This window comes from Patella vulgata, chromosome 2 (genome assembly GCF_932274485.2).
Source record: "Patella vulgata chromosome 2, xgPatVulg1.2, whole genome shotgun sequence".
In the NCBI taxonomy this organism is placed as follows: domain Eukaryota; kingdom Metazoa; phylum Mollusca; class Gastropoda; family Patellidae; genus Patella; species Patella vulgata.
In genome coordinates this window covers 44,253,441-44,277,389 of record NC_065880.2, presented here as the reverse complement: position 1 = coordinate 44,277,389, position 23,949 = coordinate 44,253,441, and the positions used below count along the sequence as shown (strand labels likewise).

Below are 23,949 nucleotides of genomic sequence, written 5' to 3'. Positions count from 1 at the left end.
TGTCAAGTGTCCATGACTATTTATCATATCCAACCTGCATAGGTATTTGCATTTCAATATCCCCTACTTTTTTCGAAGAGTATAATACGCCGTTTAATTCTAGAAACCATTCACATTCCAATCTAGTCTTAACAAAAGATATTCCAACATAAGGAAAAGGGTAATTGATACCATCTATCATACCATCGACATTAGTGCAGTCTTCTTTTGATGATAAATTATTTCACCGTCAAAATTTGAATTTTTTTTTTTTTTTTTTTTTTCAATCATCGTTCAGATCAAGTGGTTGTAGTGAATAATGGGAAAACGTACCTGGGAATTATTCTGAGTGGCTATAGCAATTGGAATAGGATTGTCTCCTAATGAATTAGAAAAAAAATAACTGAAACGAAATTGTAATTCTAACTAGAATGGCAAATCTGTTATTTTTTTCAGAGATCTCATTTTAAATTCAGTTTTCTGGCAAATTGTAAATCCACCAGAATTGCTAATACCTTGAAATAGCCTTGCCCTTATGTCAACAGTAGAGAATTAAAATGAGCTGTCTTTGTCTGTTTTATGTAAGATCAAAACAATAAATATTAAGATATAATATCTAGGATATAAGCATTTTTTATTAATTAAGCAATATAAGCTGTTAGTCATAGATAAATATACAACAATATGTCTACAATAAATTAAAATAAATAATTACAATTTTCATGATATGGAATGTATTTCAAATAAAGACTTATTTAACAAGCTGAAATCCAGTGACATTTTGATGTATTTTTTAAATTGCACCATGTACAGGTTTCCAATATATTATTTTAGGGCTATACAGTATACTTGTTCACAAACATAACCAACTGGAATCAATCATTTAAATCCCACACCCTTAAACAGGTTTCAGAGATAAACAATCTCGGGAGTTATTGGTAATCAACAACCAGTACTAGTATTAAACATGTTAAAATTTATAGCAAATAGTATGAGGCATCTCAATTATACAACTTGGAATCAGAGGGGGGGGGGGGGGGGTCAACCCCTCACCCTGCTCAGCTACAATATTTATTTTTTTGTAAAACAACACTTTTATGAGAAAAGTGTCACAGTCGTGTGCTTTATCCTTTATCATCAGATGGTGGGATGGGATGGGCATTCAAAGTGCAATATAATGATACTGACATATGTGATATCACAAATGCTTTGCATTCATAATAAAAACTGACTTCAAAGCTCAGTGTGTATGTATGCCTATGTAATTTGGAGAGCCATCATCATACATTGCCAACTGTCAAATTCCCTTAACAGGAACCTGGCAAACCCCCTCCTGCAAAAATTCCTGTATCCGCCCTTGATAGTTCAATTACAAATAACGAGAAAAGTGATATGCTCAGTTATAGATGTATAAATGAAAACAAAATTTCATAAAGTTTGTGAAGATTTCTTGAATGGTTTCCGAGGTTTGCTTTTGAACAATAATTGCATACCAAAATCAATTGTGTTCCACTGAACTAGTATATAGTAAATCGCACAGCTACTACTAGCTAGGTTGTATGTACATAGTTTCATACAGATATCTTGAAACAAAATCGGAATGGAATAATAGATGAACAGAAGGACAGAGCCCGTTCAATATCTCTCTCTAACTTTGTACACAGGGCTACTATCATAATATATGTACTTCTTCACTAAACATTAATTTTTTCTTCAATAACCATAATATTAAAAAGGGAATGCTTCAAAAATTGATTACAAATTAATGATTACATTAATAAAATATGGTGCTAACTAAATGAAATAAAAATTGTTTGTGATGTTGACAGTGAATGCAAAGATATAATTCATAGAAAATATCACAGTTTAGTAAAAAATATCTTTTTCAAAAATGTTTAGGTGCAAAGTTGGCTTTAAAAAAGCAAGAAATAATAAAATTTAAAATATATTATTAATACAACATATAGTGCTCTCTGATCACATTATAAGACTATTTACAACAAATGAAATTAATAGTATTTATGATATAGATATGATTAAGTTAGTTTGATAAGATAACAATTCAACAAATTTAGTAAACAAATGTAAATTACATTAGGCACTCTTATGTACTTATGCTGCCACTCAAGAACTTACATAAACATGGTGCCTTTATACCAAAATAAGGCTGTAAAAAAACTGTACTTAGTATTATCATGATTATATAGGGCTAATCCTGGGCTTACCAACCTGGGCTAAATTTACTCCCAGTGAATCAAATTTTGCATACCCATGGGATAAAGTAGTTGATACTGGATTTGTACATATTTTTTTCCCAATTATGTTTCTTTTTAAAAATCAGAAATTGAGAAGAATACAAATGAAAGAACAATGATATATACTATTGTTAATTGAACTTAATATAGTTAAAAACAGTATTTTAAAATGTTTTCTTCATCGGTTTCTTATCGTGATAAAAGTGTACACTCAAATTAATGAGAAAAAAAAAAAAATTGGGGGTAAATATACTTTTTGGAAAAAGTTGCAAATTGTTAACTGGACCAAGAAGGTTTGGTCCCCCTGGGCAAATCAAATGAACCACTTTGCAACAATGTGCAAACTTGCATTATCATACCTAATTAACTTAATACAACCAAAGTAGATTCAGTTCAGACCTGAGAAAAAATTGGACTTTATCTTCTGGAAATGTTTGTTTACCTAAATTTATTTTGAAATAAAATGCGTAGGATATACGTATGTTAGAATAAGATAAACATTGAAATGCAATTATTCTATGTGTATATATATTACAAATAATTGTTAATCATAAAATCAAAAACAAACAAAAAATATCTGAGAAAGGACAATAAAACAACAAATAATAACAATAGACTAAAGAATATACATTAATAACATGGAGAGATTTCAATATTACTAACTTTAACAGGAAGGTTTACTCCCAGCAGTTATAAACTAAGATATTTGTATTTACATAGTTATGAAATAAATAAAGAAAATGATAAAAACTAATTTTCAGATCTCAATATAAATCAATATAAATGAGATAATTGTTTGAAATTAAAATGAGAATATTTATAAACATGCTTTATTTTCAAATTATCATTATTTACAATAGTGGTATACCTATATATTTACATTAAGCACTGTATTTATTGGAGAGGGGACAAACATGTAGATATGGGGTGGGGGGGGGAGACAAATATTTACAAATTTGATGGCACTTTGAAGTTCATGTTACTAAATTATCAGTAAAATATGTCAAAGTAACTTAAAGGAGAACTCCAGTGTTTCCGAAAGTTATTCATTATATACCTAGAATTAGTATTATTAACAATATGCAACCTAAAATATAAATTGTTTTGTTTAATAAACAAACTAAATTGTCGACTGTAACATTACGATGGGAATTAGTCATCACTGTAAATAAACAAAAATTCACTGCATGCTAAAATACTATTTCTACATAGCTGTATGAATACAAGTCATTAGATCAAAAAATGTTATAGCATATACTGCTTACTCTTTATTTACAGTAATTAACCCTTCCCCTCGACATGGAGTTCTACTTTAATAAATTTAAAAATCTCTGATTTCATAGAAAGGATAAGATGTTTTGTTCAACTAAATTTAAGCCTTCATTTACATATTTTTTTACGAAAATCGGACATATATTTGTCTCGGTAATTATATTATTTCTTTCAAAATCTACAGAATATGATAACAGTAAAACCCATATATATATATATTTCTTTAATCCAGTTGAGAGATGATTTAATATCTATAGTTGACACCATAAGCAACCCCTGTTCCAGTAATTGTAATATCCCCCTTCCTATAAGAAGGGATCGAAGGAAGGGCTTTACGGTTTTTATTTTGTTGAGGTGTGCTTACACTAGATGAATCAGATGCATTTTGACCTGGAAAAGAACAACATAACCAAATCTTAACTTCATTAAATAGTTTAATCACACAAAAAAAAACATAAACACAAACATTTCTACTTTAATGACTGTGACTTGTCAAATTTATTACAAAAGATTCTATAAGTCATTCCTCACCCCCCGCCCCCATCCAATGGTTACTAATATGTGTAACTGAATATTCACAATAACAACCCACAAAATCATGCTGTTTATAAGTATTTATGTTGTGTTCCTTCTCTAGGGTTCCTTATCCAGGACATAATCCAAATCTCTCTTTTAAGGTCTGTGAACACCCCACCCCACCGCCAAATCTATTAAAAAACAGTAGCAGAGGCTGGGCAGGTCGGTAGATCTGTGTAGCTACTGGATCAAACGATGATGCCAGTGGTGAAAGTAGACATTAATACATATTTAAAAATCCCAGCACAACAGCATTACAAAAACAGACTTAGATTGAAATGAGAGGTGGTTTATTCATCTTGATAAAGGGTGTTTTAACCAATAACTTTATGAAGATGAATAGACCACCTCTCATTTCAACCTAATGTCTGTTTTTGTAATGCTGTTGTGCAATGATTTTTAAATATATATTTATATCCTATAATACTAAAAGTCTAATGCAGGCAAAATAATGTGCTAATAAGCGAAGGGTGAAAGCATGATAATAATAGGTGACACTTTCATTGTCTAAATCAGATACCAAAAACAATACTTCATCTGGGTTATATTTGTCTTTCAAAGAGCAAAAAATTACATTTTATTTTTAAAAAACATTAAAACACTGTTTTAATCATTCCATCAAGTTTAGAAAATGATGTCAAGCTTTCCATGGGTAAGTACTTCAAGCTTTCATGTCAAGAATGTAGCCTGGGAACTAAAACAGGTATATCAAATATATTCTTACAATATAATATCCAACTAATCCTTAAGTACAATAAAACACAGCAACCAATATATTTTAGAAATGGAATACAATCAATTGTTTAATATAACATGGTGCAACATTTCAACAAGTATTCTCTTATTGTTTTTAAGCTTGAACCACTACTACTAGATGGTGGTTAGCATCCACTTCTACAGACAAAACTTGATCCAGTTACGCGAATGGTTAACACTTGCGCGTTGCATCATATGGTACATTGAGTCAAGTGGTGTGTTAATTTTCACAGCCGGCCCAATCACCTATTGGAGGGGGGGGGGGGTAAAAATATAAGTGGTATATAAAATACATCTATGATTTTATAACTATAAATTCTGTGTTTAAATAATGACATTGGAATATAATTATGCAACAGACAGACATGCGATGAAAAATACTAATATATGATCAATATATAGGTTATTGTATAAAGGGGGGGGGGGGTCCTTTATCTAGCGTGCTCTAAAACCATAGCAATATAAGCTGATTTGTCCACAACAGTTTCCATTATATGTGCATGCCATGCAGTATGCAAATTGAAAATGACCTCACGTTGGAACCTCCTGTCTATGTCTATTGAAAAATAGAAATTATTTTCTCCAATTCCAGAACTCACTTCGATATTTTCTCCTCGGTTTCTCTCTGCGTGGTTTAACTTCTGGTATACCTTCATCAATTTGTGTGATATTTCCTATATAGAGTAACAAGTGATTTTGTGCAATGAAAGAAAAATCAACCAAAACATGAAAGAAGAAAAAAATAATCATAAATTATAAATCATAAAAGAACATTCTACAAAAATCAAAGTAAACAAAACATTCTGTGATATTTTTTTCTAGAAATAAAATAAAACACAAATAAGTGCGTGTTTTTGGTGTTCTTTTTGCAACATATGTTCATATTCAAATGTTGGCACTTTAAAAGGTAGATAATAGATCTGTAACAAGTTTCCTCTCATACCAATTGCTTTCATATTACATTCTCAAAATGTGACATCATTGCTTTTAGGAATATATATCTCTATATCTCTAGACAGTTCTGTTTCTTTGCAAGGGAAATTTAAAAAAAAGTCTTTAGATCGGTCAATGATTTTCATAAACTGAACCAATTACCTAGCCCAATCTTAGTTCTTCTGATAACCTGGATAATCTTGGGTGATGTTACAAAAAGCAACATAGCCAGGCATGGAATTTGCTCTGAGGAGTTCTAATGCATCTAAATTTGATTAATTTTCAAATCAACAAAACAGAATCATTTCTGTCCTTTGGATCAGTTCTCGCTGAAATATTACCTGAGTTTTACTTAGCATGTTGATGCTTAAGGTTAAAGGAACTAAATCGCTATTTTTTTCACCTAGAAATGGACACAGTGTGTCTCAACACATAAAATAATGTAATATGAATGTATATAAACTGATTTACATTCAACTGTTTCTGTTTTTACTGTAATTTCTAATTAGTTGTATTCAGCGAAATATGCGAAATATTCAAATTGAATGGCAGTTCAAATTCATGAAGGGGGTTGGATGGCTGAATGGTTAGCGTGCGTGCGCTGTATCATAAAGTCTGTCATTGAGTCGACTGGCGTGGTTTCGAATCCCCGGTTGTACGTGGCAAGGAGTAGGGTCGCCTGTCCAACCTCGTGGGTTTTCTCCGGGTCCTCCGGTTTCCTCCCACTGCTAAAGCCCCTACGCGCAAGCGAATTATGTAAATAAAATTAAACCATGTTAGTCCCGAAATGACCTAGTTTGTGTCGAGTGGATGTTAATTAAACCCCATTTCTCTCTCTCCCTCAAATTCATGAGCCAATTTTAAAATTTTCATTTTGTCTTAAATATTGGATATCAGAAGCCTATCTTTCACAATAAGATAACATCAATGTTGATTTAAATTGAACAATAAGTCCTTTAAGAATGTAATATGAATTTCGAAAATTTTTTGTGATAGCAGGTTTGAGTAAAGGCCACATCTGATCCTAAAGGTTGTGATATCTATTACAGTTGGATTAAAATGTTATAATTACCTGAAGCTGATATATCACCAAGTTTAGTTCTACTAACTCTCGGTTTACCTACTGATTTGCTACTGGTCTTCTTCATATTCTATAATAATAATAATAATATCACCAGGATTACATTATATTATCTCTGTCCAATTTATATAACAGATCATTACATAATCCTACCAGACCGTCACTCTCGAATCTTGGAAGGTATGATTATGTTTATGACTATGTGACATCAGGTAGACTAGGCCAATGCTAGGTTCCCATTATCATGATTCTGCTATGACTAAAATCATGATTTTAATTGTGGAGTATTGAGGTCAGTAGTAGCAATCGTGTTGATCGTATCGAAACGTATCCGAGCATATCTCCACGTAGCAGATCGTAGACTCAATATGGACCATCCTATCATAATGCATCGCACGACAGTGGGAACCTAGCATGTTTATAAATATAGATCCAAAATCTTTTCTAGTTATCAGTTTTATTGGCATTTAAAATCTGATCTTAGCCATGGAAAGAAAAAATTTGAGCATGTCCTCAGCTGGTTTTATTCCAAACAAATTGTTTGTAATGGACATTAAACAATCCCACCAAATTTTAAATAAATTAAATTGAAATTCTCTTCTCTACTGTGCTCATCTAAGTAAAAGAAAGGCGTAAAATGGGTAAATAAAAACAAACTTACTTGATTCGAAATAGTTCCTTCATAACCTTGCTGACTTCGTCTTCGTCGTCTGGCTTCTGTTTCCGTTTGTGAAATCTTCCTCACACCACCCTTATATTGTTGTTCATTTAATGGAGGCAGGCTTGTGTCTGTATGAATGCTAATTTTTTCTACAGCTGTTACTGATGAAATATTATCATCACTAGGTGGTGTACTATTAAAATGAAAGGTCCCTTCACCATAATCTTTATTATGTTTTGCCAAACGGCTTGGAGTTAAAGCATTTGGTGCAAAGTCACTGGCCGAGTCATTTGTTGGTCGATACAATGTTCGTGGTTTGTCCATTTTATCAGTTTGAAGAAGAGTATTCTGAACCCTTGTCCGTTTTTTAGCTGCAAGGGCAGCAATGTTCCGCGTATTTGAAACAATGGTTTCTTTGTCATCGAAGGATTGTCGTGATTTGATACTAGGAATAACTTGTTTATCTGATATCATGTAGGAATTGGTCTTCCATTGGGCTTCAATTTGCTTTAATTTGGCACTTCTAGTAAAAACTTTGGTATCATCATCATAACTGTAATTCAAAAAAAAAAAGAGGAGATATTTAGTGGATTGATTACAATGTAAAATTACATACAAAATCGTTAGTGGTAAAAATATCAGCTTTTATAAAATAATTGGATATGAAATAAGAAACATCATTTCCTCTGTGAACATAATTTTGTATCTATAATTTTTAAATTAGAAGTATAAATTATTATGTTATTATTATAAAATAATAATTTCTTACGAATTTAAATCAGTCAAACTACTCGGTTGTCTGCCATCACCAAATGTACTTCTGGCACCACTTGCTGTTAAAAACTATGAACAAGAAAAAGATTAATCAAAGATTATAGTTTTTGACAAAATTTGACAAAATTTTACTACAAATAAATTTAAGATATGACTAGCTGACATAGATATGATCAATTGAAATTTTCATAACATTCTACAGATATAAGAATTGCATTAAATTTTTGACTGGCCTCTTTTTAATCTGTTTAATTCCAAGCCGGGAAATTATCTACCATAGTTAATCTGAGTGCAGTGAAAAATCAGATTTGTCAAAAATATACACAATTGTGATCAATACAAAATTTAAAATGAAAGAGTTCATTTTGTGGGAACAAAAATACACTTATACAAGAAATGAGCGATTGAAACAAAGTTTTTAAGGGAGAATCAGAAATCACTAACTTTTAATGTCACCCTTGTCCATAAAGAATAAATAAGAGAGATGTATATATTAAACAGTAGCTACTTACTTTAAGACTAGGTGTTTGACTGTTTGATTCATCACCTTTTAATATTTTATCCTGTCTCTCCAGTTTATATAACTCATATAATTCATCTAGGTCTTTAGGACATGGTACATTATTATCTATAAAAACAAAACGAACCATTTTAATGCATTTTTTCTTCATTTATTCTTCATTCATCCAACTTGTACTGTCATTCAAAAAGGGATCGCAGATTTTACCTAAAATGTACTCTGCTTAACTCTTTATAACAATTACTATCATATCAATAATGTTTCATGATTTTCTTTTATTTATCTAAAATGTAATCTGTTCAACTCTTTGTACCAAATACTATCATATCGATAATGTTTCGTGATTTTCTTTTATTTATCTAAAATGTAAGCTGTTCAACTCTTTGTACCAAATACTATCATATTTTAGGTGAAATGCATTCTAAGTTTCCTGTACCCTAAGAGCAGCATAATAGTACTGTGCTTGTTTCTCATATTCAGATTAACCAATACACTCATTATTAGTCTAACAATACACCTGTGAGTAAAATTCATAATTCAGTCCTAACTTGCCAGAATCAAGGTTAACCATACAACACCAACTCAATTTATTGCCATTTAAAGTTTACATTGGTCTGGATTGATTTCCGAAAGACAAATAAAGTAATCATAATTTTGCTAACTTTTATGTACAAGTCAGCTCATGAATTCTTTTTTTAATACTTGGCTATTGCTTAACGACATAATAAAATTACTTTTCACATTAAAATAGTACACATATTTGACTTTTGGGACACATTTTAACAATCTTGCTTTTGCCTTTAATGGTAAATCAAAGGAAGGGCTAGTCATTCTTCAAGTAGATCAACCAAGAAACCTCAGCTTCAAACAATTAATAGCCAGTTTAACTATTTTCTAATATCATATAAGCAACACTGATTTTGTTCATACCATCGATTAAATCTCTCTGTTGTTTAATAATTTCATCACATAAATTACGATGATGTCGAAATCTTGTAATAACCATGTCCTTCTTTTTTATCTCGAAATCTCTCATTAAAGATGCTGCAATATTCTGTAAGTTTTCTATTTCTAGTTCATGTACTTTACACATTTGTCGTATGATTTCTTGTTGATCAATATTACTCACTTTTACTGGTATTAACTGAAATAATATTTTCATAATTATATATGTTACTGTGTCATTATTAAACATGCCATGATATGTTTTGTTATTTATTTTGTTATGGTTCTTTATTCAGGTAAATAAGTAAATAATTTAAATGACCATTATTTTATATGTCTGTCTACCTGCTACAAAGGTGTATAATGGAGTGCATTTGAATGCCCTTTTTTTGCGACTCAAGTTAAACACCAATAAAATCAGGTACACAATCACATTTGATGGATGCACTGTCAAAAGAAAATGAAATGAAATGAAATGGGGTTTAACATCCGACTGTTCTGCTCCTATACTGGGCTAATGAAGACGGGCATACGCCATACAGCGTGCTTTGAGGGAAATTTTGCCCGGGCAGCAGCACTAGAAGAAACTATGGACAACCTCAACACTCAAAAATAAAATTCGCTAGCGACAAGTATTAACAATACGACATATGTAAACAAGAGTAATCTTGTAAATATTTTTTAAGATAAGATACTCTTAAGGCAAAACTGAATCTTTAATTTGAACAGCCCAAATACTGATCTTATCTAAGTAGGGACACATTTTTTGATGTGCAACATCTGGTCAAATAACTTTGGGATTAACACGTGATTAACTAATTAATATTAAGAATAAAATGGTTATCTGCACACTAACCAGGTTATTTGCAGACCAGCAAATTAATATGAGCCTAGTAAAATAACATTGAGACTAACAACTATAATTGTGAGACAAATAAGTATAACTTTGAGACTAACAAGTATAATTGTGCGACTGACAAGGTAATTTTGATATTAAGACTTCACCTCTTCTAATTTCTTGTGTTTTTCTTTAGCTGTTTCAAGCTCACGCTTTATTGTTACTCGAACTTTCTCTGTTTTATGTTTTTCATCATGAAGAACTTTTAATTCTTCTCTCGCTACCCGCACATCCTCTGGTTCTGTGACATCATCATCTACTTCATCTGTAATATTAATTACAGATACTACACTATTCAATAACTTCAAATATAAGCAGTGGTATTCGAACACCTTAAATTGTATAGATAAACCCCCCAAAATGTCTTTGTTACACAATCTTCAGCTGGCACCAGATCAGAGTGGTTTTAAAGTTTAGAGCAGAATAAACCTAACTTTTTAGTAATATGTTATCAATTAGAAACCTACCAAATTTATTATCTGTTGCCTGGGTATTTTCACGTTTTTGTTGTATTCTGGCTTTTTCTACATCCCATCTAAGAAAAGAAAAAAAACGAAAAAATATTTTTTGTGAAATGATTGTATATATAGTAAACACAGTATATATAAAAGTAAGTCATATAAATTACAAATATTTATTCAAAATTTAATGATGCTAATGATGGAAAAGTGTTGACTTCGAGTATTCAAAGACAATATATACTGAGACACAATAATAACACAGCACTTTTATAAATGGATGATTGAGAGGAATACACTTTAATCTTGCAATGTAACACCATCAGGTCGCAATCATAATATGTGAGAATTATATTTTCACGATCGTGTAAATACACCATACCACTGCTGCTACTGTGAGGGGTTCACATAGGTTCATAAGTGCTGACGCTTTTCGTTGCCAAACAATGCTCTGTCGGCATGTGTGCCAGGTGTACCAGAGGCGGATTCAATGGGGGGCACTAGGGGCGCGCACCCCCCCCCTAATTTTCGACAGTGCCCTTTTTTACTACTGAAAGTGCCTTTTCTCAGACTCAAATATGTCCGTTCCCAACCCGTTGTAGGGATCCCAAATGACTCAAACCATCGACTCAAACACACCAGTCTGGGAAATAGCTCTTGGAATGGCTACAGATGCAAGGAAATGACGGATAATTTTCTTGGGGACCCCCCCCCCCCTCTCAGCGGCGTGCCCCGTCTCCGTGGTCAATGCCTTCATTTTGCAGCGCCCCACCTTTTCAAAATTCCTGGATCCGCCCCTGTGTACATTACACCAATGCTTACTCAATCATGCCAAAAATGAAATTTCAGCTGCATTAAGTCTCATTAGCACTTCCAGTCAAATCAGTGGTGTGTTTTCATTGTATCTGAGTATAGATATGTTTGAGGTAATAATTAAGCAAACTAAACTTACTCGCTGATTATAAGTTGATTTCTGTTGGTTTCTAAACTGACTTCCATAGTATTATTGTTGACTTCCATTAAACTACGTCTACAAAATAAAACCACCATTTTAACAATTTATATTAATTGGGTCCTGTGTAATTCTTCTTCATTTAAATTATGTCTGAATTCAATTACACAGACAGTTTAATCCATCTCAATTTTTTAAATATCACATCAGATCTTTGCAAATTAACAATGATTTTTTGCAATGCCTTGTTATTAAAAATATCAATAAATACCTTAATTCCATTTGATCTTTAAAACATGTTAACAACTGTTCTCTTAGTTTATTCATCTCACTTCTATTGGCTGTATCTTTAGCCATCAGAACTTCAGCTATAAAATATAGAAATATTATCATCTATAGAAATTATTAAATCCATCTCTTAATCCATTATTTTTTTGAGAACCTAAAAGGAGATGGTCAATGTGTTTCTGTATTCTAACAAAAGTTATAATGATGATAGCTACTCAGTATATATAGCTCTCAGATAAATTCTTGATGATCATCATTCAAACAGGAACGTCATCAACACTAACAGATTTTTCAATGTAGCCCACTGTCATACACTATTGACAAGAGAGAGAGAGAGAGAAATGGGGTTTAACGTCCACTCGATACAAACTAGGTCATTTCGGGACTAACATATGGTTTGATTTTATTTCAATAATTCGCTTGCGCGTATGGGTCTTTAGCAGTGGGAGGAAACCTGACACTATTGACAAGGAGAAAGCAGGATGGAAAATTCTTGGCCAACACCAGGATTGAACCTGTGACTGCTTGGTTAATGGGCCAGCACTATACGTTCCACTGTAAACTAAAAAAGGTAAATATTGAGTCAACTTACATTGTACAGCTTGTATATTAGCTACAGCATGTTGTCGACTGGCCGTTCCCTGTTCATGGAGTCTGTCTCGTAATCTTAGAATTTCTTCCCGTAACTCTGTTATAATATTTGTATACTGGGCTATGTGATATGCTACATCTGTTACATTCCGCCGCACCTGAGAAATTATTCAAGAAATAAATACAAATTTAAAATACCTCTCTGATTAATAACTCATGGTAAGGAAAATCTGATATGTGATTTTATATCAACATTAAACTTCATCTGATTACTTTATCATTTAAACCTGGGGGATGTGGTAGTCAAACGTAACTCCTGACTAGAATTTCCTGGATTCGAAACCCAGCATGGACCAAGGAGAAAAATCTATTTTTTTCACTTGTAAGGAAAGGCATCTGTGTGGCTGACAAGGAAAGTGTGTGTAATCTTTTGGATGGGATGGAAATGGAGGTTTATTCATAAAAGATTCCTCACATTGCACAGTGTAACCATAGAAATAAATTATCATATGTCTGTCTCCAAATAACTGAAGTATTCTATTGACGAGGCATTAAACCTCCATTCCCTTCCATATAAATCTTTATTATATGAAATGAAATTGAATGGGGTTTAACGACCTACTGTTCTGCTCCGACTGGGCTAATGAAGACAAGCTTTATAATATGATAAAATGCAAAACTTAAAACTACATTTACACAATATATAAAGATATTTATTAAAATGAAGGCATACCTTTGTTTTGATATGTTTTGCTCTGTCAGCATAGACTAGGGTATTACGAGATTCTTCAAAGTTTAAACTGGCTGGACTAATGTGAGCGATCATAACAGTTTTGCAGTTACCACCCAAAGCATCTTTTAATAATCGAGTTAATTTACTGTCACGATAGTTAATATATCTCGGGCCATTCTTCTCACCTACAAATGGATTTCATATCATATATATTAAATGCAAATATGACTTAAAAAAATAATGTTCACTGGTATATTAAATTTGTTTACAATATAATCATAAATATTTATTGTTGGTTAATTAAAAAGAAAAAGAAATATGATTACAAATCAATTCTTTTCCAAACATCTTGACTCAAATATTGCTAAAATACTGATGCATGAAAAATATAAGAAATAGAAAAAATATCCTTAATTTATCATATGTCAGACAAACGAGAGGACTGAAATCTGAGCATAAAGTTCCAGGAAATAACATATATTTTAAATTTTATAATATCTATTAAAGAAGTATCTACTCAGACAAGAACAGTCAATCCTTGACTTACTTAATGCATTTATTCAGTTTCCTAAGAAAGTTACAAGATCTATTGGAGTTTAAAACTATATATTTTATAATATCTATATGAAAGAAGCAATAATTAAAGGAATATTCAGATGTAAAACTTAACTTACTTAAAGCATTTATACAGTTTCCTAAGGCTAATAATGATCTGTTAATATGTGCACCTTCCACCATTCGTTTACCACGGTTGTGTGTATTTGCTGCTCGTTCAGAACCAGCTAAATCAATGAGGAAGAGTTTACCCGTTCGTACTTCTTGTAGTGTATTTTTCACACGATGCCGTTGTCTTACAGTGACTTGTAAAACAGCATGTGATCTGGATGAGGCCTGATTGGCCGCTGTGGGTTCTTGAGTTCTTTCACGATTACCTTTTAATAGCATCTGCATAACCTGAAATAAGATATTCAATAATATTTTACAAGCAATGCAATTTCATTGATTCAAATTAATGCTTTTTACATTTATCTTCTAAATAAATTATCGGGGGGGGGGGGGGGGAGGGGGGTATTTTGAAAGTTGTCCAAAGGATGAGAAAAATTAACATATAATTAATTTAGAACTAAATAGTTGGTATTTTATAAAACAACTTTTCCACCGCATGAGCCGTGTTTATACAACGACCACATCCGATGCTTTTACAGATTTGACTTCGGTAACACTACCACGATAAAGTATTGATTTATCCAAAAAGAAATTCTAGGACTACATATAAAATTCAATAAGAGTACCTCATCTGTTGATCTAGCTGAAACTTCTGATAATCCAGCTACTGTAACATCACCCTTAGAATTCTCTCGTAAATCTAATATACCTGCTGCCGGATTTAACAAATCACGGATCATTTCATTATATATCTGAAAGAATATTGCATTTTATTTTATTTCCAAAATAATATATTATAATGATTTATCACATAAATATGGCTTCAGACTTTTTCAGTAAATTATAGCAAAAAAAAAATATGGCACATTGTCTTTGTAAAGAAAATGAAACACAGAGTTATCCCCCTTCAGTCTTCAGAAGTATTGAACACTAACATCAATAATTAAAGTCAGTAAACTATAACTACAAAATAACAATTAAAATAGGGTCAACTGAAGAAATCTCGTATGGCAAAAAGTACAATTATAAGAGTCCTAATCTCTTGGCGGTAAAAAAAAGAGCAGACAGAGTTATAGCCCTTTTGTCTTCAAAATATATTAAACATTTCATATACTGATGACGAAACATTAATAAATATTTTATGTGCAACAAAATATAATAATAATTCAAAGACTGAGTAATGAACAGCAATAAATTTAATTACTGAGGTTGATTTCTAAAATACCTAATGACATTATCAATCTCTACTATTGGATATTCACAAGTTTCATGCAAATATAATTTCTTGTTTTATTGTATTATAGTGGGGTCTAACCTCTAGATAAGACATAGTAACTTTATAGGCCATATCTTCACTGGTTTTCTCCATTTCTAGAAAGAGATCATTGAGAGCTCGAACCATTATACCAGGACTGTCATCTTTACCCACCATAGTGTGAGTTTTACCAGCACCTAAAAAACAAAACATTTCATCAGTCTAAAAACTTGCCGTCATAGATAATAAACTTATCAAGTCTGTTTGCATGATTTGAATTAGGTTCTTAGATTATGTAATACCAGATAATTAATTTAGGAATATGTATACCAGTAGGTACAGCTGATTAAATGTACTAATATAGTGTATATTTTAAAATCTAACACCTTAGCCAGGATCTTACATAAAATAATCAGAAATTGTCCAAATTTAGAGGGTTTTAAATGTTATGATTCATAAATAATTTGATCTCAGTCATTTGTCTATAAACGGCTGACTATCAATCTAGTCTAATAAGCATATCCACTAAATATTAAAGTAATTATCGAATTACCCTACAGTATACTTTAATATTAAGTACTGTCTATCTAACACTGTAACAGATACACTTTCTGTTTCAAATTTAGGGCAGCATGAGTGTGCAGGGGTGATATTGCCCTGCCCAAATTTCGAGAGGTGTTATTGCCCATACATTTCAGCTAATCAGAATCAATGACATTTCAGATTTGCTCTACAATAGTAAACATACCTGTGGCCCCATAAGCAAAAACTGTAGCATTATAACCAGTTATAACATTTGGTATTAATTCTTTGGTAGTAGCTTCATATACGTCTTCCTGAAAACATGAATACATACTCATTTAATTTCATACATACTCAATACCTTGCCATTTATACTCATTTATTTTTATTCATACTCAACATTGTTTTTATTTTCATTTAATTTCATACATAGTCAATATCATGCCTTAAATACTCATTTAATTTCATACATAGTCAATACCACCCTTTAATACTCATTTAATTTCATACATATAGCCAATACCATACTCATTTGATTTCATACCTAGTCAATACTTTGCCTTTAATACTTATTCAATTTCATACATAGTCAATACCATTCCTTTAATACTCATTTAATTTCATACATAGTCAATCCCATCCCTTTAATACTCATTTAATTTCATACATACTCCAATAACACTACATAATTTACTAAACACATGATAATCAATTGTTTTATACTTTCCTCAAAACTTGAATTAAAATTCAATAGAAATTTTTTTCTAAAAAGATATACATGTACATGTACATATTCCAATAAATCAATAATTTTATTATTTAACGACCCATCAAAAGAAAACATTTTAACTAACGTCAATATATGAATTGTCAATTCCATGTCCCCTTAACGTCTTGTTTAATGTATTCTCTGTAATTGCTATCAAATTTTACTGCCTTTGTTTAAATTTCAAATGTATGTAGATTAGATCATTGTTGTATGTGGTTGTAGCATCCATCTTACTACCGTAACTAATGTAAACACAGCAACTGCATTTATCTACAGAACAATATAGCAATAAAATAGCTCAAAACTGAAAAAATGACGAAAAATAAATTACACATATTGACAACATTATCGGTTGGAAGATTTTAACAGCAATGCAAGGAATACCTATTAGTTCCACTGATCGACACACTGTATTTCATGTCCTTTGTCAAGATCAAAAGCTTATTCTTTTCATCAATAATAAATATGAGTTTTTCATTACTTGATTACTCAACTGTAGGATTTTTCAAGCGACAACCTTGGACACTGTTTACATTTCTTTTGTAATCAAAGTACAAACAGAATCTAAATGTAAATGTTAGTAATATAACAATGACTACTTCCTTATAGACACATTATTCCAGACTAAAGTACAAATATAGACTTTCAGTATTAAAAATCATTATTAGTGTATTGCCAAACAACAAATATAACCCCTCTAGTAAGCAACATTTTCTAGGATGACTTCCAGATTTTGGTGGGGGTGAGGTGTTCAAGTGGTCTATAACACATGCTTTCGAACATAAGGTATGTCATTGAGTCATGTGGCAAGCTTGTACGTGACCAGGGTCGCCTATCCACTAGTTTTCTCCCAATAGGGCCTACTAAAGTCACCATTGTACTAGTGAATTATAGAAACTGAATTGAATGACATTTCTGAATTTTGAAATATAAGCCATGATAAAAGACCAGAGAATCCTAGTCGAAACGCCACTCTAGGCTTGGGCGATAATGAAACAAGCCAACAGTGAGGCTGATGTCTGCTGCCAAAATCCCCCCAAAAAACAGATAACACATATTAACTAATTGCACATTTATCTTTTTCAAAAGTATCAAGTAATCAAAATGATTATTTATGCTTAGTCTAAGCATAAAATGATCACTTATCAAACTGAGGTTTTTAAGTACATGTACCTGGTAGTGAGTAAAACTCTACACTAAGTTTCATCACTCTCCATCAGTTAGAATCAAAGCAATCTTGTCCCAAAGCATCAGCAAATGAAATTTCTTAGCTCTGCTTAGCTTTAATGGGAAATACTAATCATTGAACTCGGTCAAGTCATTCGCCTAATGAACATCAATACCTTAGTTAACAGAACTGTTATGTTCCAAAGTTTTGACCAATTAAATTGCTTATCGTTACTTAGCCTAAGCAGAAAATTCCCATCATCGAACTTAGTCATAATGTATTGATATAATGAATCTATACTCAGTTTCATCGTTCTCACCCAATTAGAACCAAAGTTATCGTGTTCCAAAGTCTCAACCAATCAAATTGCTCATCTCTGCTTAGCCTACACCAATTTTGAACATTCTACCTCAATTAGAAGGACAGTTATTGTGTTCCAAAATCTCAACCAATCAGATTGAAGTCTCTACTTTGCCTAAGCAGGAAATGCTCAGCATCGAACCTTGTTAAGGTATTGATGTAATAAAACTATACACATCATTTCAACACTATCAAGTCTCGACCAATCAAACTGCTTATCACTTTGCTTACCCTGAACCGTAAATGCTCTCATAATCAAACTTAGTCAAGGTATTGATGTGATGAAACTATACACCAAGTTTCATCACTCTCACTTAATTAGAACCAAAGTTATTGTGCCTCAAAGCATCAACCAATCAAATTGCTTATCTCTGCTTACTCTATTCAGAAAATGCTTATCTTTGAACTCCATCAAGACATTTACCCAATCAACGCCTACACCAAGTTTGAACATTCTACCTCAATTCGAAGGAGAGTTATTGTGTTCCAAAGTCTCAACCAATCAAATTGCTTATCGCTCTGCTTACCCTGAGCCATTTTAATAGTCCCCTACTTTCTTCAAAAGGTGGGGGACAATAAATATATTATTGTGATAATAACTTAGCAAATATCATGATAAATACTGTTTAACCTTGAACTTGCCAAACAAGTGTTCCTTGGTTACGAGTTCTAGCTGGACCATATTAAACTAAAATATTATATTTTAGAAGATCAACAAAATAAAATTATGTCCATTGGCCTAATGGAATTAAGTTTGAGATATCGTATTAATGTTCTATCAATGCTTGTCCATGTTCAGTCAATGCTTGTTTATTTTATGTAGTCCACCAAACATAAAAACATCTACCATCAATCCATTCACATTGCATCAATCTTGACCTCGCGCATTGCTATTTCCACTTTTTCAGTTTGTATTGCGCACTACAGTCACACTTGTCTTGTGAAGGTATCAATATAGCATGTATTATCATCAATATTGGGACAAGATAATTATCTTAACACAATAATTTTGGTTGTCATGCATGATATACTGTTTTTTTTTTATTATTTTTAAGTAAGTCTGATATGATAAAATCGCCGATGATTTTATGACAATATACATATACCAAAAACCTGGTATATCGCCCAACCCTATGTCGCTCAATAACAAACAGTAAATGTATTCCATAGAATTGTGTCCAGACTATTCCTACATTTGCTTTTTATTAGTGACATGTGTTGTGCATGATGTAAGGTATGTCTATTCTTGACAGAATTTGTGTGATAACTACAGATGATTGTTACTAATATAAAAATATATAATTTGCAAACCTGATTAGCTGATCCATCAAATGTACAATCAAAGACAAATTGTTTTTCTCGTGATCTATTAGCTCGTAAAATATCATCATGATCTTCTGTTGGATCTAACAACACCACCATCTAAAAAATACAACATAGTAATAATATTATTGTTTCTGATCATCATTGGAGGGGTTTTCAATTGCTTGCAAGTTGAATCTCTAAAAGGAATATCAGTTCAAAAATGGTTTTATTCTGTTTAATATTTACAAAGATAGGATACAGCATCCTCGCAGGAATAATAAACAAGCCAATGCCTCTTCTATAAATTTTGGTTAAAATCTTAGATATTATCCTTAAATCAGTGCAATGGAAATCAGTGGCATAATTAGGCAGCAGGCCATTGGGCAGTGTCCTGCTTTCCCCTCCACTCCATGGGTCATCAACTCGCCTAATTACCAACTTTATCAATCAAAATAATGTCATTTTGAGCGTAATTTTCTCCAAGGGTTGTGCTCTCTATCATCAAACCCCAATAGCCCCTTGGCCTAACCTCACCTTCCACCTTTGAAAATCCTGTAAAGATGTTTATCAGATATCAATTTGTATGTTTATTGGTAATAAAACAGATAAAACAATGAACTACATATGTATCATATCATTGTTCAAACATTTATACAGAATAAATCTATATAATCTGATAGGCCCTAGTATTCAATAGGCTTCTATTCTATGACTCAAAATTTCTTGTATATTCACAAAATTACAAAATCACTAATCATTCATTTCAAATTATTTTATCATATTGATTATGGGTTCGACAATAAAGTGTATAACAGTATACAAATGTCAATTTTTATTCTTGTAGGTGGAGGACAGAACCACCGACAGACCACTCCTAAACAAATATCCTGAGTCCGCCACAGTAACAATCATTAAAATATTTATGAATTAATGATTGACAATTTTGTAATAAGCTTTTATTCAATGTGCATTACGATATGTTGTCTACTATGTATACATGTATGTAGATGTTTATAAGACCTCTAGAATCAATTAATATTACAGAGAAAGAAAGCAATGACATTTAAACCACTTCAAGTCCAAACAAACATTCCTCTCCTTATTCAATTCATGAAGAATGGAATAATAAGCTGTGATTCTATTGCCCATAGAGTTTGAATATATACTCCAAACAATATTACTTTTCATTGGCTATTGATCATATTCAGTGAACCAATGACTACCAAGTTTATATTAGGAGATTTGTATAAAGAATGTACAAGTGTACCTGCCGTTCTCTGGTAACTATGAATATTTTAATATATATTAAAAGAATGTTAGTCATAGAAAGTCAACTTGAATTTCGACACGTCAATTAATAAATATGAAAATTTCATGTGTATGATTTTAAATCAATGAATCTGAAAGCGTTGCCTCATGATACACAGCCATGAATTTTTTAAAAACATATTCTATGGTTAGCAGTCATCCTAAAATCTATTTATTTCTAAATGGATGCTTTAATGAAATGTCTGGTAGGGACACCAAATTTGATGGGCCAGGGGGCATAGTGCAATAAAACTAAAATGTGAGCTTTCTGAACTGAACCCACACTGTACATTAAATTCTGGATCCATAATTGTAAATGCATAAATTTTTGGGCACCTATAATCAAAATAGTCTCTCTCCACACAGCTTTCAAGCATTTATTAATGAAAAGAACCAGAAATATTTTTGACAGCCTCTAATTTTCCAGCATGCCAGATTTGTCCCTCTCCAACTTATTCTTAAATATCATTGTCCATGTATCTGATCACACCTCCCACATCCGCTTACAAAATATCCTAGAAAGAGTCTATTGTTACATATGGATAAAATTCAATTATGTAAAATTATAAATAACATTTTTTCATAATGTCATGAAACATTTGAAAAGAAACATTTACATCAATAATAGTCATACATGTACATTCAGTGGGTGTTTTTCTTTACATTTATTTTTATTAATTTAACCATCAGTAAAAATAAAACAAAAATATTTTGATCATCAATCATTTAAATTGAAATGCATACAAAAGACATAGAAATACATGAATTTCAACTTTGCGCTTCAATTTGACATTTATACATATTGTAATGATCTATAAATAAAATGAACAACCACTTTTATAAACTCTTTTATTATCAAAATAATATTTTGAATGATTTTGTTATTTATCTTTGCTTTGACGTAGCTTTCTAGATATTCTGTCAATATGTAATTATACAATTCATATAATGTGTTGACCAATGTCTTGAAAAACTATTGCAAGAGAAAACAAAAGATGCCCTTTCAATATCAACCTGTATTGACAACGATTAGAATATTCTCCATTACTTCCTCATTGTTGCATAAATGTTGATGTTTGGTATCACCTTGGCAACAAGAAAACAAAACAGAAATGTTAAAAAAATATTTTCTATCACATGTACATGTCTGAAATTCTTAAGAATGTTAATTATCAGAAATAGATTTCTAAACTATCTATTTGAATTAATAACATCATAAGAATTATTGATTAAAATTATTCTCGTGACTGAAAAAAATAAAGTTTGTACTTTCATTCTCAGGATGCCGTGATGATTAAATTTAACCACTGTTAATTTACAAAGACATCATAAGATAGTTCTAAATCTTGCTCTTGACAAACATACTTCACATTCGGTCTAGGTTCATAAATTGTGATTCACTCGAAAAGCCATCGACAAATACATCTTCATATGAGGTAATTTAAAGATGCATAACCGTATGTAAGAGCTAAATTTTTCTTTCGGCCTCAAATGTTATATAAATTATTAATTAGACATTTATTCACATGACAAAGCCCTACTAGAGCATTGGATGGTTGTGATTTTGAATGGATTGAAACATGATCACCATTTAATAATTTAATTTAAAAATGGATAATGGAGACTTGGTTTATTATCGTAAAAACAGTAACAATGAAAATTGAGACTATGCTTTTCTTCAAACAGTCATAACTTTGCTCGGAATAAAGTAATTTGACTGAACTTTACAATATATTCTTTCATTATCTATTTTTAAACTATTACAGCAAGAAATTTCAGCATAGTGCATCTTTAAGGAATATATAACAACTGAGATATTTTCATCACAAGACAGGACTGTAATTTTAAAAGAAGACGTATCAATTATTCAAAGAGATGATATTTCAACATTCTAACAACAAATAGAAAACAATGACTTCACGTATTAAAATGTCTAGCCCTCCACCATTTAAGCACCAGGTTAAATAAAAGTACACTGTCTTTAATGTTATTTGAGTGTATATTGTATATTAGTATTTTACATTCAATTTTTAAAATTTATGATAATTTCTCATTAATTAAATTTTGGTCAAATACACGAACAGTCCAAATTGAACAGCAATCTTTTGAGCTTGCGTAGTCCATTCTACACTTTTTTTGGGTAAGAAGCTGGCTTGCTAGCCTAGAGGTCGTGTGTTCGACCACTGCATTGGCCGAGAAAGTTTATCCAGATTTTCCGACGTGGTTCCCCTTTGTCAGTGATGCAGGACGGAGGGCCTGACAAGGACAGCAGTCTAGTCATTTGGATGGGATGAAAATCCAAGGCCCCTTGTACACATTGGCGTGCACGTAAAACATCCCTTGACAGTTGGAATTTGTTATAAAAGTAGGCTGTAGTGCCGCTGTCCGGGCAAAATGTCTCTCATTGCACATTGTATGGCGTATGCCCATCTTCATTAGCCCAGTTCAGAACAGAACAGTAGGACGTTAAACTCCATTTCATTTCATCAGCCATTTTGAATTACTTTTGCACTGTCGTTTGGGATATGTTTTCTTTGTTCCTTACGAATGGCATTCGAAAGCATTATGTCCATAGAGTACAAAAGTTGTGTACTGATTTTAAAATATTCATTGTATCTAAATATCAAATATTATGGATGATCTTGAGTTAGAGACGTAGCTCTTTTAAATAATATGTTTATAAGTAGTAAGTGTAGACTGGAAAGAGAAAATACAGGATCTTTAGTTACCACTGACCAGTACATGCATCTTGGAAAACAAAAAGGAACAGCTTAGACGAATTCACTCCAAAAGTAAATTACATCACAGATGCTTTCTTTAATTAACATGTGGGGGTTTCAATACCTAAAACTTACTGTTTATTATTTGTTCCACACATAGTTATATATTCATATTGCTTCATATTACGTTGAACTCGTAATGGG

General features: G+C 31.7%; 1 protein-coding gene across 3 annotated transcripts in view; it reads right to left on the bottom strand.

Moving 5' to 3' along the window:
- Positions 1 to 596: 596 nt before the first annotated feature.
- The window catches only part of LOC126810481 (kinesin-like protein KIF19), a 49,282-nt gene continuing 25,929 nt past the window's right edge, over positions 597 to 23,949 (bottom strand). The window contains exons 3-20 of one of the 3 annotated variants that reach the window (XM_050535570.2): positions 19,724 to 19,834; positions 16,342 to 16,429; positions 15,654 to 15,790; positions 14,965 to 15,090; positions 14,347 to 14,626; positions 13,673 to 13,857; positions 12,941 to 13,097; positions 12,332 to 12,428; positions 12,061 to 12,138; positions 11,118 to 11,185; positions 10,758 to 10,915; positions 9,738 to 9,951; positions 8,800 to 8,915; positions 8,283 to 8,356; positions 7,514 to 8,066; positions 6,844 to 6,922; positions 5,438 to 5,512; positions 597 to 3,896 (exon numbers count right to left, since the gene is read on the bottom strand). In XM_050535570.2, coding sequence (XP_050391527.1) covers positions 3,751 to 3,896; positions 5,438 to 5,512; positions 6,844 to 6,922; positions 7,514 to 8,066; positions 8,283 to 8,356; positions 8,800 to 8,915; positions 9,738 to 9,951; positions 10,758 to 10,915; positions 11,118 to 11,185; positions 12,061 to 12,138; positions 12,332 to 12,428; positions 12,941 to 13,097; positions 13,673 to 13,857; positions 14,347 to 14,626; positions 14,965 to 15,090; positions 15,654 to 15,790; positions 16,342 to 16,429; positions 19,724 to 19,834 — 2,742 coding nt within the window. In that variant the 3' untranslated portion in view covers positions 597 to 3,750. Of the gene's footprint in view, positions 3,897 to 5,373; positions 5,513 to 6,843; positions 6,923 to 7,513; positions 8,067 to 8,282; positions 8,357 to 8,799; positions 8,916 to 9,737; positions 9,952 to 10,757; positions 10,916 to 11,117; positions 11,186 to 12,060; positions 12,139 to 12,331; positions 12,429 to 12,940; positions 13,098 to 13,672; positions 13,858 to 14,346; positions 14,627 to 14,964; positions 15,091 to 15,653; positions 15,791 to 16,341; positions 16,430 to 19,723; positions 19,835 to 23,949 lie in introns of all 3 variants that reach the window. The other 2 variants (XM_050535572.2, XM_050535571.2) reach the window with 2 other exon arrangements.